This window comes from Raphanus sativus, chromosome 2 (genome assembly GCF_000801105.2).
Source record: "Raphanus sativus cultivar WK10039 chromosome 2, ASM80110v3, whole genome shotgun sequence".
Lineage (NCBI taxonomy): Eukaryota > Viridiplantae > Streptophyta > Magnoliopsida > Brassicales > Brassicaceae > Raphanus > Raphanus sativus.
The window spans coordinates 37,802,978-37,824,150 of NC_079512.1; the positions used below are offsets into that span (position 1 = coordinate 37,802,978).

Below are 21,173 nucleotides of genomic sequence, written 5' to 3' on the forward strand. Positions count from 1 at the left end.
CATGTGAGAGATTCACCCGATCAACTTTGTTTTTTTTTTCGAAACTCCAATTTTATATTTTAAGAGAACCATTTTTATTTCAAAAAGAAAAATAAATCAAAAATAGAAAGATATATCGTAGGAGAGAAGAAGCTATCAATATATTATTCCAGGTTTGTAAAAAAAACTTTTTTAAAAAAAACGTTAGTAAGCTAGAAATAAATCATGAACATATCTTATGTTTTTTTTTTTTTTTTGAAAAAGTGCTATCTTATGAGTTATGAAATTTTACCTATGTTTCATTTTTCTTTTTTCTTTTGCTAAAATTTGAACGTCTCATAGTTTTTCCTTTTAATTTTATCACATTACAACAATGTTTTGAAACTCGATTTAGACTTATGGCTGAACTGATAAACCCGATAATTCGGTATGTAATTCAGTTTGAGTTTTTTAAAAAATATATTATTTAAAAATTCGGTAAAACCCATAAAAATCAGTAAAACTTGGAACTAGACACCGGTTAAACTAATATATAATTTTTAATTATTATTTTAAATACTTTCAGTTATATTATTAAAATATGTTTTGTATTTAAATTAAGAAGTTAGTTTTAAAGTTTAAAAGAAAAGATAATATGATCATGTGGATTATGAATCTGTTAATAAAATTAGTTGATGTGATTTGGTATTCTTTTATTTTTGCTATCGATAATCTACTACAATTTTATGTTATACTTTTGGTTTATTTTGGGTTTAAATTTTAATTTTACTATATACATTAGATATTTAAATCCTTAAGGATTTTAAATCTGTATATATTTTTATTATATTTTATAATTCTTAAATTGTTACAAAAATTCTTCTACCAGACCTCACGGTCGACTCTCTTATAAGTGCTACGTCACGCACATGGAATACATTGGCTTTACTGGAAATTATGGAACCTGAGGAGGTTAAGATTGTTGAAAGCATACCTTTAAGCAGGACACAAATGGTTGATCGGGATGGCTGGCATTTTACCAAAAATGGAAAATATACAGTTAAATCAGGATACCAATTAGAACGGGTGTACCCGGATCGTGGAATAGGGGCAGTAGAATTCGGCCCCACGACTACAGATCTTAAGGCTCAGTGTTGGAAAGTGCGCTGTCCACCAAAGATGAAGCATTTTCTATGGCAAATACTGTCAGGGTGTATAGCAGTTCGGAAGAATCTGAAAGCACGGGGTCTTCAGGGGGATATTGGCTGTGACAGATGTGGAGCATCAGAGGAATCCATAAATCATGTTTTCTTTGAATGTCCACCAGCTGTCCAGGTTTGGGCACTATCATGTATTTCTTCGCATCCAGATCATTTCCCAGGACAATCTTTATTTACGAATATGGATTACCTTTTTTGGCGAATTCAACCAACAATGGAAGATCATCATTTCGCGTGGATACTTTGGTATATATGGAAAGGACGAAATAATAAAGTCTTCAGTAACTTTGACATGGATCCTAGGGATACCCTCAAATTGGCTATGACAGAGTCTTTAATCTGGAAGGAAGCTCAACAAGCTGTGGTTAAAGATTCGGCTCGTGTTGTACAAACAGAGTTAGCACTACCAATTCGCCCGGGACGGTGGTGTTTTACGGATGGATCGTGGAAATCTAAGGATAATTTCTCAGGACAAGGTTGGTATAGTACTCTAGAAGGATTTGAGGGTCTAGCAGGAGCTAGAAACACAAGGACTAGTCAGTCCCCATTACACACAGAGATCGAGGCTCTCATTTGGGCAATGGAATGTATGAGGAATTTACGGCAATTTAATGTAACTTTTGCAACGGATTGTTCTCAATTGGTGAAGATGGTTTCGGAACCAGAAGAGTGGCCGGCGTTTGCAAATTATTTAGAAGACATCAGAAGTCTCAAGAGAAGTTTTCACAGCTCGGAGATTATTCATATATCAAGGACACAAAACAAAAAGGCGGATAGCTTAGCACGCGGTGTGAGGCAACAGTCGTCGTTTACTGTCCATATGGATACAGAGCTACCAGTTTGGTTTACAGAGTCCACATGAGTCTGTAATCTGGTCGACAAAAAAAAAAAAAAAAATAAATAAATAAATTGTTACAAAAATTGTTAAATAGTCTAATTTTTTTGATATTTTATATGTGAAATGAAAATAAAACTAAATTAAATTAAAGTTACGTATTTTCCAAATGTTTTCAAAATATATATTTTTTATATTTTTAATAACTAAAATATGATCATATAATAAAACTAATTAATTTATTAATATACGGTTCGTCCCAATCGACTAAAAAATCGAGTGATTTGGTAAACTGTTCGGTTGAGTGTTCTGTTCGGATTTCGAAATACTGTGTTACAAAGAATAGATTCATTTGTATTACTTAATAATATTTTTCTTTATTATAATTATGGAGTAGTCGACACTTTTAACATTAGACTAATTCTTTTACAATGAGTGTATATATATGTTACCGAGGAAAAGGCACTTGTATTATTAAAAAGATTACTGAATAAAAGTTAACTAGTATTTGCGTGCTGAAATGATCTTGACATGATAGATTCCAACATGGTGTCATGTCACATTATATAAATCACAATGTATAAGAGCAGCCACAACACGGTAACAAGAGCAGTAATCCTTAACTGTTTGGCATTAAAATATTAATAAAAGAATAACGCGAGCTAAGGATGAGTCCTTAATTAGGTGATTTGCGTTACGGTTACGTGATGCGCTGGAGTGTTGTGAGTGGCTGCCGATTGGTTTGTGTTTTGGGTAAAGAAAAAATCAATTCATTTCACGAACCGAAAAGAAAAAAAAAAGTCTCTCCCCTCTCCGAGGTGAAACGAAGGCGATTGTGGAGACCTCGATTCCGAAGGTAAATTGGACCGTTTAAACTCGTGTTTTTTTGCTTATTTTCTTCATGCATGTCCTTTTCTTTCGTTTTGTCGGTTTGATTGTTGTGTTTTGATAGATTTAGGAATTGAAATCGAATTGGGGTTTTTTTCGAATTAGGGTTTTCGTCGGGTTTATGTCTATAATGGTAACACCATTGGAGAGATATTTTAGAATGCAATCCTTCACTATTCAAAAAGTAAAAAACAAAAAAAAAAAAATATTAAATGGCTAAGGACTCCAATGGTGGGTAACACCATTGGAGGTGCTCTAAGTGGCTTACACTTTTGCTTTCGTCATTTGCATTAATTATTTATCCCATTGTGGACTTATTATAACCTTCATTTCGATATCAAATATTTCTCTATTCGTATGTGGGATATGCACGACAGTTCAAATTTAGTATTGTTACTTTTTTAGTAAGACATACGTGATACGAAATAAGTCTTCAGTTTAAGAAAGAACTCCCAATATCCATATAACTATGTAAATTAAAGTCAAAAGATTTGAAGGAAGTTACATTGCTAAAAGTTTGAAGAATCAATTTATTTACTTTTATCACTTAGCACATGATGTATAAGATGTAGAACTCTCATTCACACATATCAGTGTCAAGAATCCTCCGTTAGTGCTCACTTCAAATTTTCATATTGTTTTGGCTCGTTTAAATCCTTATCTCTAATGGACATGATCTACCATATTGCTTGATTTATAATTTATTAATCGCTACATCAATCCGTCAAGAATCCCCCGTGAGAACTTAAATCTCAATGTATAAATTATACTCACATAAATCTAAGGGGTGATTGAAATGAGACATACCTTTATGTTTTGGTTGTATGATTTTAATTGTAGATTTTTTTGCAGTAATTTTGTAAACCACTACTTATTTGCTCTAAAAATAAAATTTTCTACAATTTTTTTTTTTATTTTCTAGAATTTCTTTTGCTGTAACTTTTTTATATAAAAGAAAATTTGATTATTTGACATATATTACTCAAGACTAAATTTTGGTTGTTTGTAACATTTTGTTGCATCTGTGTGTCTTAAATCTTTGATGTACCAGTAAAATGTCCAGTACTCGTGGGTCGGATGTATCATATTATTTGGATTTATCTTTTATGTTGGTTTTTAGTTTATATTGGGATTTGTTTTTACATCTTTCTATTGGGGTTAAGAATGATTGATACTATAGGGTATGCAATATGAGGAGAAAGAATGTAACGCACAAAGAGGACCCATTTTGAATGGACCTAACTAAGAGTCTAAGACCTAACTAACCCTATCTGCGAGTAAATCTAGCGTAATTAGAAAATGACAGATGAGGTTACAATGGGAAATAAATATGGCAGTATCTTAAATATATTTGTCCATATTTTATTTAATATTTATGGTGGTGGCTCGTATCATTGAGATATATGACCTTGTACTCTCTTTTTTCTATTTAATTTCCTCCACTGCTTTTTAAACTTGTTTCCAAAATTAACATCTTAAATTTGTTGATGGCAGCCGACGTTTCCGTGAATAAAAAAATATCAATATATCGTACTATATTATATGTTAACAAAATAAAATACTTTATCGGAGAACGAAAATACTGAAGTTAAGTTTTTTCAGAGACTATATTTATATAAATATATATGTTAATTATGTCAGTGGATTATTACATTTTTTTTTTGATAATCCAGTATCCGACCACTAAGCGTGATCGACTAGCCCACCGCGCCTAAACCCATGTCATTACAGGATTTTTAAGCCTCCACTTAAGGGCCCCTGGTTACGCGAAGTGGTTTGGAAGGCGAGAGAAGCCCATATGAAAACTCTCGTGGCCAACGCGGATCGAACCCAGGGCGGGCACTTCAGTGGATTATTACATTTAAAAACTATTAGTAGAATATTTTACGTAAGAAAACTAATTAAGAAGATTGGTAGGCTAAAAAACGAGGCAAAGAAGATAGAAGAGAGTGACTTCTCTCCGTCATATCTTCTCTTCTCTTCCTTTTGCTCTGTGAGAGACTAATCAGTTTTATTTTAGTTTAAGGAGTTCCTGAGCAAACTCTTAGTAACAAAGTAAACAAGAAAAGGAGAGTCCAGAAAGAGAAAGCCAGAGAGAGAGAGAGAGCTAGAGAAAACGATACCTAAGTTCAATTTTTATCTTCTCTCTCTTTTCTATGCAGCAAAGTCCAAAGGTATCCTATTCGTCTCTGCTCTCTCTATTGCATCTGATACATGTATATCTATAGATATGTAAATATATATTTCTGTATGTGTTATTTTGTTCATCAGTTGATGTGTGTATATATATATATATATATATATATATTTTTGATCAGAATATATATATATATATATATAAAACAGCATATGACCTAGTTGATCATCTCACTCTTTCTTAGTTATGTTTCAAATGATTTGTTTGAATCATTACAGGATCCGAGGTAGAAGGAGATATACTATTTATATATATCATGAAGAAGAAGATTGAAAGCTTCATATGGGAATAGCTAAAAGCCTAACACACCTCCTACTACTACAGTTCTGTTGAAGTCTATATTTGATATTTCTATGTCCCAAGATTATCATCATCATCAACAACACCAAGGAGAAATCTTCAACTTCTCTAATGGATTCGACCAATCAGATTCTCCTAATTTAAAGCAAGAACATCAAAGGATACAAGAGATGGACGAGGAATCCTCAGTCCCTAGAAGTGGGATTCCTGTCTACGAACCTGCCGGAATGTTATCAGAGATGTTTAATTTCCACAGAAGCAGCGGTGGTGGTGGAGGAGTAGATCTTGACCACTCCCAATCTTTCCGGTTAAATAGACAGTTACTTGAGCAGCAACATCAGAATATTCCGGCCATAAATGCTACGGAGTCAGCCGCCGCCATGCGGCTATTCTTAATGAATCCACCGCCACCGCAACAACCACCATCCACAAGGAGCCACCACGGTTCTTCAACTCTTCACATGTTACTACCAAATCCATCTCATCATCAAGGCTACACTAATACTATGTCTATGCATCAGCTTCCTCACCAACAGCTGACGTGGCAGCCTTCCTCCGATCATCACAACAGACAAACCGAGATCGGGACCGTCCACGTGGAAAACAGCGGTGGGCAAGGCTTGTCCTTATCTCTCTCGTCGTCTTTAGAGGCAGCAGCAAAAGCCGAAGAGTATAGAAAAATTTACCATGGAAGCAACTTATCATCTCATCATCAATTCAATGAATTCAAGACTCTTCTTGCTGACTCCTCTCAACATCATCATCATCAAGTATCAAACCAATTCTTATCATCTCCGGCGGCTGCTTCTTCATCTTCTTCCGTAGGAGCAGTCACTATCTTGAGAAATTCAAGGTACACAAAGGCAGCTCAAGAGTTGTTGGAGGAGTTTTGTAGCGTTGGAAGAGGATTTTCTAAGAAAAACAAACTTAAGAACAATTCAAACCCTAATACTAGTGCTGGCGACGGTAGCAGTAGTGGTGGAGGTGGAGGTTCACCATCGTCGGCCGGAGCAAGTAAGGAACATCCTCCTCTATCGGCCTCTGATCGGATTGAGCATCAAAGAAGGAAAGTAAAGCTACTCACCATGCTTGAAGAGGTACTCCTTTGGTTTCAATCTCTTGACTTGGTCTTTTAGTGATATTCACACATTTTACGTCGATAACATGAAATTCCATAAAAATCATATTTTAGTCAAATACACCATTAATCCAATGAGTTATTACAAAAAGACAAGAAACATGATACTGTCTGGATTGATTAATATTTGTTTTGTCTCTATTAATCTATTAGAATTGGTCATAGTTCCATCGTTTTGCTAGTCTGACTACGCAATCATACCATCATTTATACTAGAAAATTTAAATTTTAATCATTTTATTACTGTGTTGGGATCGTATTAAAAGGTTTTGTTGAGAGAATTTTGATGCTTAACGTTTGGTGGAGTCGATTAATCAAAGAAAAATCATTGCAATTAATTAAACTGGCGTTTCCATCTCCATGTAAGCTACTCCCTCCGACGTCCTAAAACTAGCCCTTAACGTTACTCAATTATTTTACCCATAATTGAGTTATTATATTTTTTAGTTGACTAAAAAAAATTTTCACTAAAGGAGTTATTTTATTTTTGTGCTCGAGGATACGATAAAACGGACTATTGCTAGGAAAACAAACACTTTTGGAGTATATTATCTAGCCCTTTAAGTTTTCTTACTATCTCATATGAACATAATATAACTAATGACATTTGTTTATTTATCATTATATACTTGTACACAACTAGTGACAGTATTTTATTCCATGGAACTTGTACACAAATATACCTCCCCATGAGAAAGTCTCTACACAATTATTAATCACGTGAATATATAGCACAAAGGTTAGAAATAACATTGATTATAAGATAAAGGGATATTACTTGTCAAAAAAAAAGATAAAGTAATATTATATTATGTATGGACTGTATATTGTATAGTTTTATTTTGTTGGCAGGTGGACAGACGGTACAACCATTACTGCGAGCAAATGCAGATGGTTGTGAACTCTTTTGACATTGTAATGGGCCACGGCGCGGCGATACCATACACTGCATTGGCTCAAAAGGCTATGTCGAGGCATTTTAGATGCCTTAAGGATGCCGTGGCAGCTCAGCTTAGACATAGCTGTGAACTTCTTGGGGACAAAGATGCAGCCGGAATATCTTCTCTTGGATTAACTAAAGGGGAAACGCCGCGGTTGCGTTTGCTAGAACAGAGTTTGCGTCAGCAACGTGCGTTTCATCAAATGGGGATGATGGAACAAGAAGCTTGGCGGCCACAACGCGGTTTGCCTGAACGCTCCGTTAATATCCTTAGAGCTTGGCTCTTCGAGCATTTCCTCCACCCGTAAGTCAATTTTTTTATCTTATACTTTTCATTATTCCTTATTAATCAATTGCGTTAAAGTATTTAATTTCATGTTATATCATCACTGCTTTCTTTAGTTTTGTGTCTCTGAAATTTTGCTATTTTATTGTTAGTGATAGTTATCGAAAAAATGGAAATAAAGCAAAAGAGTAGTGTTTCTGTACCTTTCACCTCTCTGTCAATTGCTTTATGAGTAAAACAAAACAGAAAAAAATGAAATCTAAGTTAAAGAAGGAAAACAATTGGATCTATGCTAATGTAATCATCAGCTTTTCTTTTGTCTCTTAGATTCTCACGCCCTTGTTGGCAAAAAGGAGGAGAAAGCCTGTACTTTTTCTTGCATATACTTGATTGTATTGTTTAATATAAAAGAAAAAGAAAATTAGTTTGAATTTAGGGCAAAGATAGAGTGATGTCATTTTCTGGTCTCTTTCTCAGGTATCCAAGCGATGCAGATAAGCACCTCTTGGCTCGACAGACTGGTTTATCCAGAAATCAGGTCAGTCTAAAATTATATTATAGGGAATATATATTCCATATATCTACTATATAGAGACATTTACACAATAAAATAAAAGTGTTCATTAATTTAATACTTTTTTTTTGAAACTTTTAATTTAATACTTGGCTATCTTTAATCAAGTTGTGTTTGGGGATTATCTTAGTGTTAGTCGAAATCGTGGATGGTTTTACTATATACAACTGGTGATAGTGATCGGAGTGTTGACTTCTAATGAGTTACCTTGTAGTAACATGTAGACTTAAGTACATGATATCTAGTATTTGATATCAAGTACATGATATCATATATATTCATATATACATGAATGTTTTTTCCTTTGCGTTAGTATACATGATATCAGTATTTGTTTGAAAATTATAAACAAAAACAGAAAGAGTAGTCTCGTTTGCGTTTGTTAGATATTTGATAAAATACTAGCATTTTTCTTCTTCTAAAAACATGATCCTAGCATTTTAAACTAGTAATATAACCAGTAATATGATTTCCGTTTATAAAAAAAACTTTACAATGTATATAACAAAAAAAATACAAGAAATAGAACTCGGTTACCATTTTACATACACTTGCAAACGATAATTTATAACAAACAACAGTTAGTGTTTATAATGAGTTAACATCCCAGAGAAAGATAGATAAGATAAACCTAACTTATTTCCTGAGTAGACTACGTAACTAGTAACTAACTTGAGACAAATCTCTTGTTTCTTTCCTTTGTTTGGCTAATAGATATGACAGAGGGAGACCATGTGTTTTGCCTTCCACTCACGAGTAACTTTTCTTGGGATTCGTTATTTTTATTATTACAAACATAGAAGAGAGAGAGAGCGTATGTTTATGTGCATGATATGAAAGAGAAAGCGATCGACATTAAAGACTCAAAAGGGACCATTTCCCTCAAGTACATCAAAATTTGCAGCTTTCAATTATCCCGAAGAAACCCTCAATTTCTTGCATTCATTTAATAACCAAATGACAAACAAAAAAGAGCCCACAATTTATAATTATTAACTTGGTAAACGTTTTTTTTGTCTTTTTCATTCAGGTATCAAACTGGTTCATAAATGCTAGGGTTCGATTATGGAAACCAATGGTGGAAGAGATGTATCAACAAGAATCAAAAGAAAGAGAAGAAGGATTAGAAGAAAACGAACAAGAAGATCAAGAAACAAAAAACAACGACAAGAGCACAAAACCCAACAACAATGAAAGCAACTTCACTGCCGTTCGGACCACAACACAAACTCCAACGACAGCTGCAACCCCACCAGACGCAGGCCACCGTCTAAGATCAGCTGCCGATATCAATGCTTACGAAAACGACCCTTCATCCTCCTCCTACTCCAACGCCGCCGCAGTAGTCTCTAACTACGGTGGTTCAGCCGCTTTTTCTGCGGTTGCAACGTGCCAGCAAGGTGTTAGTGGATTTGATGATGCTGACATGGATGGTGATAATGTTATACGGTTTGGTACAAACCCTACTGGTGACGTATCACTCACGCTTGGTCTACGCCATGCTGGCAATATGCCTGATGAGAACGCCTCTTTCTGCGTTAGAGATTTTGGTGGGTTTTAGTTCGGTTTTGCTACTCCATTTCTTTGATTAACTTACTATATAGTTTTTCTTATTCTTTTGTCACACCGATGGATTCAAAACCTATTTAATACTATCTCACAGGTCACAACAATACTTTAGTTTCCTCTTGCAAACAGAAGAAAAACAATGTGACAGCATAATGTAATATCGTGAGATGAGCATATATAGAAACATTACAAAAGTTTCTCTCTGCCTTTCGAGCAAGCCGGTAAGATGATATCTGAAAGAACACAAACATTGGAGATTCAGACAGCCTCTTCATCGTCCAAGAGCAAACAATCTTTTATCTTCTCCCTGAAAAAATAATTTGGAAAACAACGTTACAATAGTGTTAAACCAAAGGTTTCAAGAGGCTCAAGCAATGACATGTGACTAATTAGAGATGCTCACCTGAGATATGTTTGACTGTCAAACTTTTGATGATGCTTTACTTGGGAGATCATGTGATGTGGTAGTAAGGAGCCGAAATGCTCAAGAGATGAACGATCTTGAGGAAGTATTTGGAACCGGCAACTCGAACAGCAAGCAGCAAAAAGGGCATCAGAATCATATCCTTTAAAAGTATTCAAATCTGATGAGTCAGATTCATTTAGTGGGCCGTTGCAGATGGGACAGAATGCTTCTGTAGTCATGGAACCGTCATATTTGAGATTGAATTTCTTCAGACGCCTCTGCGTGGCCATAGGAACACAAGAGTCGTCCGTTTCAGGAATTTTATTGAAGTAAAACGGAGTGAGCTTTGCAGCTGTCCGTACAATTGTGCACTCCCGTGATGGATTCTCTTCCTGCGCAAACACATAACTAAGTATGTTCATAACAACAAGATTAATGATGGACTACAAGAAACCAAGAAGTTGATTTTTGTCACCTGCAACAGAGAAACGAATGAAGACACCAAGTCATTGATCCCGGATTGAGGATGACGAGCCAACTCCACAGTCTTTAGACTGTCCTGACCATAATGGGTTAGATGTTATACAATAGTTGAAAAATAAAAGCGAAGAATATTGACAAACTCGGTTAATATACGAACCCATCCAAATGGCAGAGTCTAGTTATTTCCTGCCAAACACAATCTCGAAGTGGCAGGACAACGGGAACCTTCCACCTCGCATCAACATGCTGAATATCTGCTGATAGTGAGTAACCTCGTCCCTGTCTCAAAAGAAAATGCAAAGTCAAAGTCTTCGATCGAATGAATGTAGTCTAAATATCTAGGCTCTTTGATGTAACAATTGTGTTCTCTTTCAAGCCTGAAAATATAAGTTTACAGGACAGAGTAAGCAGAACAAACCTTGACAGTGGCCGTAAGAACATGGGAAGCGAGTCTCGACGTGCATGATCCTACCACTAACCTGTTGTACCCATTCTCAGAAGCAACCTAAAAACAATCATCAAACAACATTAGATCAAAGATATCTCCAAGCCGGTTCTTTTTTTATATATATTCCCAATAGACACAAAAGCCAAACAAACCTTTTGCAAAGACAACATCTTGAGATGCAGCAAAAGGTCTTCTTTTCCAGTCTCATCACTAACAGAATCCAACAGCTTCACAAGCCTGCCCCGTGCTTCAACAGACTCTGAACCAAACACGCTTTCGATAGGAACAACATGGAGATCCTTCTCAGGTGGATACATACTCAAAACAGTTGACCTCACCCACGCAACCGCATCCCCCATCTCACTGGAAAGAGCCGGAGGATAAGCAGCACTCTCATCCACAAACGCAACGCCAACACCAAACACAGGCAAAGACCTATCACGACTCGCCTCGTAATTCTTCAAAGCCTTGACTTGCAGCTCGTGCACAAACTGAAGAGCAACCCTAAACAACACACACACATCAATCAACCACTTTAGATATAAAGAAAGGAAGGAAGATGAGCCAAAAACCTGGAAGATGAGCCACCAGAGAAAGCAACAAGAACGTTATCTGAAGGAGTGATCATGGCGTGTGAAGTAACAGCGAGACGGAACTTCCCATAGACGTTGCTCCTGAAACAATCCGCGCAGAATCTTCCGTCGTCTGAGCCACCATCGCCGAACGTCATCGGCTCATTGGATTTACACTTGAGGCATACACTCTCCTTCTTAGCACCAATAACTTCCTCCTCTGCCTTGCTTCCATTTTCCTTCTCACGGCCACAGGAACCGGACTCACAGCCAGATGAATTACAAGCCATCTCTAAGCTAAGACAATACAGTAACCGCCATTAACGAGCTTCTTAAGAGATTGTTCAGATTCAAAATCGAAACAAACACATCTAGTGAATCCTAAATCAAACGAAGTATACAGAAAAAGGAAAAGAGAATCTAGGTTTCTGCTTAGTGGTGGATTACCAGTTTCAGGTGGGAAGAGAGTCGCCGCGATGCTTCAGCTGCAGCAGCTCCAGTCTCCGTCGTAGAGGAAGAAGAAAGGGAGAATAGTAAAACCTTGGTAGACAGAGGGGAGAGGCCCAAGTATTGCTTTTAATAGAAGCCCAGATATATTTTAAAGGCTCATCAAATATTATATTGAAAGCCCAGATTTATGTTTTTCGTCCGGTATGATCAGACTGCATGCTGTTTTTTTCCTCCTATACCGGGATGATGTTCTCGCTGTCTTTGCGACCGGGAGAATAATGACTAGTGAACGTTGGATTCTACTTAGGTCTCGTCATTGTCCACAGTCAGTATATAAGAAAGTTTTTAATAGCTAAGTTATTTTTAAAATAGCAGATTGATGAGTTATGTTTTGTTAAATAATGACTTGGCTCGCTAGTATCAATTATGCTAACGATCGCTACTATCACTTTTAACAGTATTGAAAAAGGAGGGTTGATTCAACTAAACCATTATGGTTTTTGTTTTAGCCACCTAGACCCCTAATGAGACGAGTGGACAAAAAGAATGTGACAATCACTATCTTCAAGAATACGAACAAATATTATTGGTTGTCCACATCCTGTGAACATTTGGAGATATTTTATTTTCTCATTAAAACGCATAAAGAGGACTAGTGAATGATACGAAAGTTTTAAGGAAATAAGTAAGAGTGCATATAAGAGATAAACACACTATATTACGAAAAAAGGTTTTCTTTTGGAAATAGGTGGGATATTATACAAGATTATAGTGGAACGTTTGGTAGCAAACTTTATGTCTTGGGGTAGCTTAGTAATAAACTTTTTTGGAGTTTTCATGTATCTTATATATGTCTTCAAATTGATTCTCTCTTGAACTAAATTATCATTATTTAGTCAGTTTGAATTTAGATTTCGATCCAGATAGTTAATATAGTGTGAATTATAAATGATTGATCCATCTTTTAACATTAGTTGGAAGATATTCTAAAGGATTAGATAGTATAATACACTTCTATAATATAACATTAAATATATAATACCACTGTTTTCTCCTCTGATTTTCCTTTTTGTATTTTGGTTTTATATGGTTTTGTGTACAGAGATACTAGCAAAGCAAAATGATGGTGTTGAGGTCTCGTGAGCGACAAGTTTGGTTAGAACCCTACTCTTTTCAAATGAGGCCAATGCACATATAATGCATGCATACATGTAATGGACGAAAGATGAAGGAAAATTGATTCATGGAATGGTGTAATAATGGATTCAATCTAAGATCAAGAATCGTGTGATAATAAGAATTAAACAATTTATTAAAAGTCACTTACAATCATTTTGTCTTAACTTTTCCCTTTTGGTTTATAAGGTGTGGCGTATACTTTTTACATATTTTCTGATAAACATATAATCGACGATCAGCATTAAAAATGAAAGTCAAATATAAGAGGACCTGTTTATAGTTACTCGCCTTACTATCCTTTTTGATCTAAGCTTTTGCAATGTTATCTTCTATTGATATAAGCGTACTTTTGTAATTACAAAATATGAAAATACTATAGGATAACACATAATATTATTTTTACAACATGGAAAATCAGTTTAGTCAAGAAAACACGGAATATCAACAAATCATTAAATGTTTAAATATGAATGGCAAATCTATTTACATGTGGCTGATTCAACCGACTAAATCTACTGCTTCAGTTTTGTCGGATCTAAAATCTGAGCATAACATTTTGTGTGTGTAACATGCAACATTTGAGATTATTCATTAGAATCGATGTATATGCTCTGTACAACAATTTAAAACCAATAATAGGTCTTGGGAAATGGCAAAGGTAAAGAATCTAAAGAAAGAAAACAAGACATGATTAACATACATAAGCTAAATTTACGGGGTAAAGACAAGAAAACAATACCACAGAAAGATTAGATTAACAGCTGGTGGGGTTTGTAGAACTTATAAAATTGATTATGATTCCTACTAAAATAGATAACTAATTTTCTTAGGTAACACTCACAGTTATAATTCTTAATAAAAAAATTTCTCTCTCTAAAAGTTGCTCTGTTCCATCATTAGAAAACCACCGATTGCTCTGTTCCATCACTAGAAAACCACCGATTGCTTGCAATTCCGGCCGACGGGTTGGTTCTTTTCGCCACCGTCGGTCCGGCTCTTCTGTGTTATTTTCTTTCCTGTATGTGGTTATCGGCACGGAAGGGTCACTCGGATCCCTTTCTATTTCGTTTTCTTCGGCGCCGGGAGGAAGAGGCGTTTCCTGGTCTCTCCTCGTCGATTCTTTTTAGCTTCCGGCATCGCATCTCTCCCTTGATGGATGGCCGGCACTTTGATTCTGGGGCTGCGCCGTATCTCTGTCGGTGGTGGTCGCCGGCTACCGAACCATTGGAAGTGCTCACGCTGTGCGGTGTTTCGTCTCGTGTGTGGTGGCCTAGTTTGGAGGAGATCTCGGTGAGACAGATGAATGCTCTCTGAAACTCAGGCGTATGGGTGGAAGCTATCGGATTCCCTATATCTCCAATACTGTTGTTGGAGGTGAGTTCCGGTGTTTGTTGTAAGTTTCCCGGTTGATTCCGGTGGTAAAGTGACTTGTTTGATCCAGCGACGACGTTTCAATCGGTGACGGTGGTGGTGATACCTGTCTCCGGTGAAGTTTTCGGTTTGCAGTCCCAGGCGGCGGTTTCAAGTCATGTCTCAGTGGATGATGCGTTCTTGCTACGTGGTCGAAGAAATCGGTGGAGATTGGGTTTTTCCACTGTTTTTTTTGGGCTTGAAATTTAGGTGGTCTACTGGACTTGCTCTGGATGGTTTGTGTATTTGGGGTCTGGTTTAAAGGACATCTTGTATTTGGATTTTGTTTTTTTGGCTTTAAGCCTTAATAATATTATCATAAGATGGCAGAAAAAAAAAGATAACTAATTTTCAAACTTACTGAGAATTCAATGTCAAAAACTGATGGAGTAAGCATCGACTATCGAGGTCATCTATAAAATTCTTTGTCTGCATCTAGCAAGCAAGCATACAATAATTTAAATAAAATGGTCCCAAGTTTATTATGTAATCATGTAACTCTGTTTTCTATTCTTTTCTGTTACCAATGTATCTTTTCTTTTTGTCGTCGTTACTCGTTACCAATGAATCTAGTCATTTTAAAGTGATGCTCCAGATAACATATATTCAAGTTTTTTGTATTTTTAACATATAATATATAGACAAGACCTATTATATATTAAAGAATTTGACGTGAGAGAATTGACATGAAATATCTTAAAAAGGAACAATTGTAGTATTATTGAAGATTTAGACACGTGAAAGCACATTTCTTTTTTTTTTGTCAACGTTAAAAGATAAAACCAGATACATCATACATACGAATGTAATATCACGTATGCATGAATGTATGAATTTTGACTATTTTGCATAACCTTGTATTTTAATTTATCTTGCAATCCGCGTTACGAGATTTTTGGAACCAGTCACATGTTATTTTCTTATTATTATCCGAGAGATTAAATCTAATACTAGGAATGATTAATGTAATTATGCTAATCTAAAATGTCCAATAATGTCTACCATGGAAAATTTTTAGTCTTCTTGAAAAAAAAGGAAAAAAGTGTAGGAATAACACTGAATTCGACAAATGTCACAAATCAATGAGAGATGCCACTACTTTTTTTTGTCGACATGAGAGATGCTACTACTAAGCTTAGCTACTAAATTTGCATATTGTTTTTCTTAAATGACTAAACTACCCCAGCATAATTACAACTATCAACAAATTCCAGATACCCTTCACTCTTCTATCGTGCTCAGCTCCGCCGCGTAGCATTCCCTCCTCCGGCGACTACTAGTACTACCACCACCGTCAGCGTCAGCGTTTCTCTCCTTCCTCCTTCCGAAGCCTGAACCAACGGTATCATCACAGGAGGCAACTCTAACGCGATATTTATCACCAGGGACAATAGGATCTACACGTCTCCGGCGACAGCCTCCTCCACCACCACCACTTCTCATGAGCGCAGAGTTAGCTTTAGCGGCCAATGCAGCCATCTCCTCCGCTTGAAGTGGCTGACGAAGATAACGAAGAGGAAGAGCGAAGTATATCTGACCTAGCTGAAGCTCTTCGTCCGCGCTAATGGCAGAAAGAGCCTCATCGAACTCCATGTCGTCCGAGTTACAGATAAAACACATGGGGTTCTTCTGCAAAACGTATCCGACCTTCACGGGTTTCGTGAACTCCATCATCCTCCCGTCTAGCAAGATCAGTTTCGCCGTGGCCACTTGAGTCGACTCAGTCGAAGTGCATATACCCATTATGTATTTCTTTTGGTGAACTCGTTGAGCTGACTCGTAAGTCGTAACTCGTTTGCCGGTGAAAGGAGTGGGAATAATAATGTGGTAAGAGAAAGAGAAGTGCTGTGTTATAAATAGAGAAAATTTTTGATGCCACGTGGGATTTTGTCGTCTTGTAGACCAATAGAAGTGTGATGACAGGCTGTATAAGTGGTGGGGAGGATGACAGCTTTGTCTTGTTTAGATAATTTACCACTTTATTATTATTTTTACGTATAATTACCATGTCAGTGACTGCACTTAATTATTATGAAATAGATTCAGTTACTTTTGAAGCTTTAAATAGAACTGTTTTCGCGCGTTCATACATGTAACATTTTTTCTTTTAACAGTGTGTAGAGTACCATCTAGTATATGTGATGTCTATAAGAAAATGAATATGATTGTAATATATGGTTTTATTAGTGTATTATGAAGAAGAACACGCTTATTTTGTGAATATTATGTGTATCGTGGATAGGTAAACTATCAGTTTACTACATTGATACAAATGCGTGTGGGGTAGATTGGTGGGTTAACTTACTAAGATGAAAGATCTAAAATTAAATATCCGACATAAAAACAATAGGGTCCATTTTTATTGATGCCCTTTATGACTAGGTTACAATTTTAAATATATATTTATATATTATTTACCATTTTTGCATCTGAATAATTATGAACTTTTTTGTGAAAAATAATTATGAACTTTCTTGTCACTTTTAAATCTGTGATTTTGATTGGGGAATAAGCTGTCGGATCCTTTAAATTCATCAAGATATATATAACATGTGTTGTTTTCCCTATAATTTTTGTCGTGTGTTTTTATATGTTTCTAAAACAAAGTAGTTAATGAAGCATTAGTTTGATAATAAGAATATAACAAAGTTGTCATGACTTAAGCTAAATAGAGTACGCACTTTTCTTTTTCGACCATGGGTTTACATATTCCTCGTAAATAGACTTGTTTGCAGTTTTGGTTTACCAAGTTGCGTAATAAGGACTACTACTATTTTACCTTTCTAAATTGTACATAGAGGCATTTACCCAATCAAAAATGAAGGTGGGAGAGAAAAACAACAATTTTATGTAAAGACAATAGCTAGATAGAATATATAATTTTCAAGTAGCTCTTTAAAAACTATTTGATTGCGAATGTAAGAAAAACATGATTTGATTTTGTTGATCGATGTATATACACTTCCGAGAGCATATTCAGTATGCGAGTTAGGTGATCTCAAGTTGTATAGACTCTGAGCATTGTTTTGGGAAATTAAATAGTAATATTTGATCACCACCATCTTAAGTTCTCGGGTTTTGTCAGTATCCCTCGGAATCTACAATCCAGTAAAACTTGTAAGATAATGATTGGATTTTATCCTTACACAACTATAAGCTGATTGTATAACAATTCGATCATAATTACAATCACTACGCAATTAACTAGTCTTGATTTACTGAAATTCATGAGTTATTTTTTGCTTTATAATGTTACATTCTCTATATACATGTATGTTTCATACCACCAAATGAAAATAATCGACCGCTGAATGTCCAGGAAACATAAAGGAGGGAGTGTTAAAAAAGCAAGAGGAGAAGTGTCCAGTGGCCTGATTACTTATAGCCACGTTTCGTCTTTCCATTCATGAGATGCCGCGTAAACTCGGTACGTCCCTCGTTGCCTGTTGACGTCGCTCGTTATTGTTCATGCTTTCTGATAGTAAGAGCTTCTTAAATACAACAAAGTCAAAATGAATAGAAATCGGTGTATATGGTTCAGAATTATGCATCATTCAAATTTTATTTGGGTTGTTTATTGGATCTGGATGAGGCGTCGGTCAATAGGTGGTTAATTGTCAACTATCACAGCGATGCCAGCCAGAAATGAAGTGTTTAGCTAATACCACTATCGTTTTCACGTTCTTTTGGGTCAAACGACCACTCTAAATTTTGTAGTAATAAAAAACCGATTTGACTATGTCCTAATAATGGATCGTTACAGGCTGAAACTAATCATCTAAACTCTCTCAGTTGATATAAAATATGGACACTAAGCTCAATATATATGCTTTTTATATTCTAATATGTATAGTATCATTTATCTTGCTTGTTCGAAAATGGCCTTGCTACAGTATATTATCACATTTGAAGAAATCTAAAATATCAATCATTTTCAAACATTGTATACGTAAAAGTCAGATGAAAAGATGGAGCTGGACTGTCGAAGCAATGCTTGTTAGTCAAAATACACTCTTAATCTGTGTTTAAATATTTTTGTACACAATAATGTCTATGTTCTTTGTTATAAGATACTTATGTCTTAATTACGTGTGTTTGTTTTTATTTATTACTTTTTCTGTTACATAATCTAAATATATATGCGTTTGTGAAATTTAATACTCCCTCCGTTTCATATTATTTGTCGTTCTAAGTCTTTGCACACAGATTAAGAAAACATTTAATTTTATATATTTCAAAATAAAAATACTATTACCAATACACATCAACCAATATAAAAATAGAATAGAGAATATTTTCAATAAATTTTGCAGTGAAAACCGAAAACGACACTTATTTTAAAACAAAAATTTTGCTCTAAAACGACATATAATTTGAAACGGAGGGAGTAATGATTTATTATTTGAAAGGTTTCTATGTAGAGGAAAAAGAGAACGTCACATGCTCGATGCTTTTGTATGAAGCTTCATGGATGCTCCTCTCGCGGTCTCACCCCACAAAATGAGAAGATCGAATCAATTATCACCTCTTTGACCAACAAAAGACTGCTTTCTTGGTCCAAACTTTTTTCTTACTCCCTCTGTACAATAAGTGAGATTTTTAGTTCCATAATAAGTGATATTTTCACATTTCTAAACTCAATTGCAACCAATTACAATACTAGATTATGGTTAGACTGTTTATGCAATTTTATGTAACCAAGACATTACATGAAATTTACTTTCTTAATCTTTGTTAAAAACCTTTCACTAAAATCGTATAATGTATTACATCAGTATACCAATAACCAAACCGCCAAATTACACATATCTCAATAAAGAAACATATTCTATTTGATTATTTACAATCCTTATAGGTGTTACCAGTCAGGTTTGAATTGGATGGTTAGTCTTTTGTTTCCCACCATATAACAGTTCAAACATTTTCAGTGAAAAGAGTTTTATTCCGTTTTCAAAGTTATGTGAAATTGTAAGCTACGGCACGATATTGTTTAGGATTCCATTTGTTCTGTTTTTAGTTATGATTGTTTTCTCTCTCTCTTTTGGTGTGGGTCGAAGAGGTGAAAAGCTCCCGTTTAACATGTGCATCAATACTCTTTTGGTTGTGTTCTTATAGATTACTACTGATTTGTACTCATATCAGAATAACTAATCATAAGGAATTAGGTAAAAAGGAACCAGCATTGATCATGGCACGTCCTGCATGTGTTTATATGTCGACTTGCATAATTTACTTAACCATTCAAAAAAAAATCGATTGGAGTTTCATATTATCTGAAGTACTTGAAATATCCATATGATCAAATTTTAATTATTTTCTAAAGCTAGAAGATATTTTCATACGATATGGAATATATTGATTTTGGGGTCTTGTTTTGATAATATTATTGTTCATACAATAGTGGGACTCCCTTTCCTCCAATAATTTCTTGTTTTGTGTCTAAGATACATTGAAAAAAGCTCATACTCTTCATTGCGATGAAACTTCCCACCTTATAATTTTCATAGAAATTTAGAATCAAAGTTTCATCATCATGCAAGGTTGTCTTGGGACCCTCTATCTTTTAGTTAGTTTTTGAGCGCTTTAGATTTAATAGGTCATATATAGGAAGCCGTTTTAAAAAAAAAAAAGATTTAATAGGTCATAGAAGTATCAACTATTATTTTTTTGTCTTGATTTTTCTGAACATTCTATATATGCATATCTATAATTTTGATATGTAAAATTTTGAAACAAAATAATAATTGTTCATTTTTAAACTTTTTAATTGCTGTGTTATTAAAAAGTGCCATTTTAAAACAACCTTTCATTTGGTTGAGTAAAGGGGCTCCTCTCCTTTGGTTTATCACTTACAAAAATATTTGAGATATTACATATACATGTTCATAACTTAGCTTTCTCACTCCTAAAAAGATTGATTTAAGATAATGTTAATTTTTTAACGAACTTTTGTAATATTTGTAGATTTGAGATAATGTTAATTTTTAAAAAATTGATGTAGATAATGTTAATTTTTTTAAAAAAAATTGTTTATGTGTAGATTTGAGTATCTAAGAAAACCTATAGGAATTTACGTACGGATCACATGAATCCTTATGTGCATGTACTTGAACAAGCAGGTGACTTTGATTAACCAAATACGAACATTTTAATATAAAAATGGTTCTCCTCTATAAGCAAATAAAGTTGCACTATTAGTATTCTAATTAATTGGATTCATTTGTATGTATGCTAATATAAAATAAATGTTTAAAATTTCAGATTCAGATATTTGCAAAACCTGATGCAATTTGAGACTTTGAGTCATTTAAGATTTAGGA

At 34.9% G+C, this 21,173-nt stretch overlaps 3 protein-coding genes across 4 annotated transcripts; 1 reads left to right on the top strand and 2 right to left on the bottom strand.

Annotated features, from left to right (window-relative positions):
- The first annotated feature begins 4,802 nt into the window (after positions 1-4,802).
- LOC130508263 (BEL1-like homeodomain protein 2) lies at positions 4,803-10,019 on the top strand. Its single transcript, XM_057003658.1, has 5 exons — positions 4,803-5,075; positions 5,317-6,495; positions 7,389-7,780; positions 8,240-8,300; positions 9,367-10,019. Exons 2-5 carry the CDS (start codon positions 5,452-5,454, stop codon positions 9,895-9,897), a joined length of 2,028 nt encoding a protein of 675 aa, XP_056859638.1. The 5' UTR covers positions 4,803-5,075; positions 5,317-5,451; the 3' UTR covers positions 9,898-10,019.
- Positions 9,969-12,421, bottom strand: LOC130508264 (cytoplasmic tRNA 2-thiolation protein 2-like). 2 transcript variants are annotated; one of them, XM_057003662.1, is made up of 8 exons: positions 12,262-12,421; positions 11,815-12,111; positions 11,395-11,746; positions 11,213-11,299; positions 10,952-11,073; positions 10,787-10,865; positions 10,309-10,703; positions 9,969-10,212 (listed from the first exon to the last, which is right to left on the bottom strand). In XM_057003662.1, the coding sequence occupies exons 2-8, from the start codon at positions 12,102-12,104 to the stop codon at positions 10,164-10,166; spliced, it is 1,374 nt and encodes a 457-aa protein (XP_056859642.1). In that variant the 5' UTR covers positions 12,105-12,111; positions 12,262-12,421; the 3' UTR covers positions 9,969-10,163. The 2 variants fall into 2 exon arrangements, with proteins under 2 accessions (XP_056859642.1, XP_056859643.1); XM_057003663.1 differs by having other exon boundaries at positions 11,815-12,106; positions 12,262-12,410.
- Positions 12,422-15,857: 3,436 nt separating this feature from the next.
- Positions 15,858-16,679, bottom strand: LOC108839816 (uncharacterized). The gene has a single exon (XM_018612593.2). It carries the CDS (start codon positions 16,594-16,596, stop codon positions 16,075-16,077), a length of 522 nt encoding a protein of 173 aa, XP_018468095.1. The 5' UTR covers positions 16,597-16,679; the 3' UTR covers positions 15,858-16,074.
- Between the last annotated feature and the right edge of the window lie 4,494 nt (positions 16,680-21,173).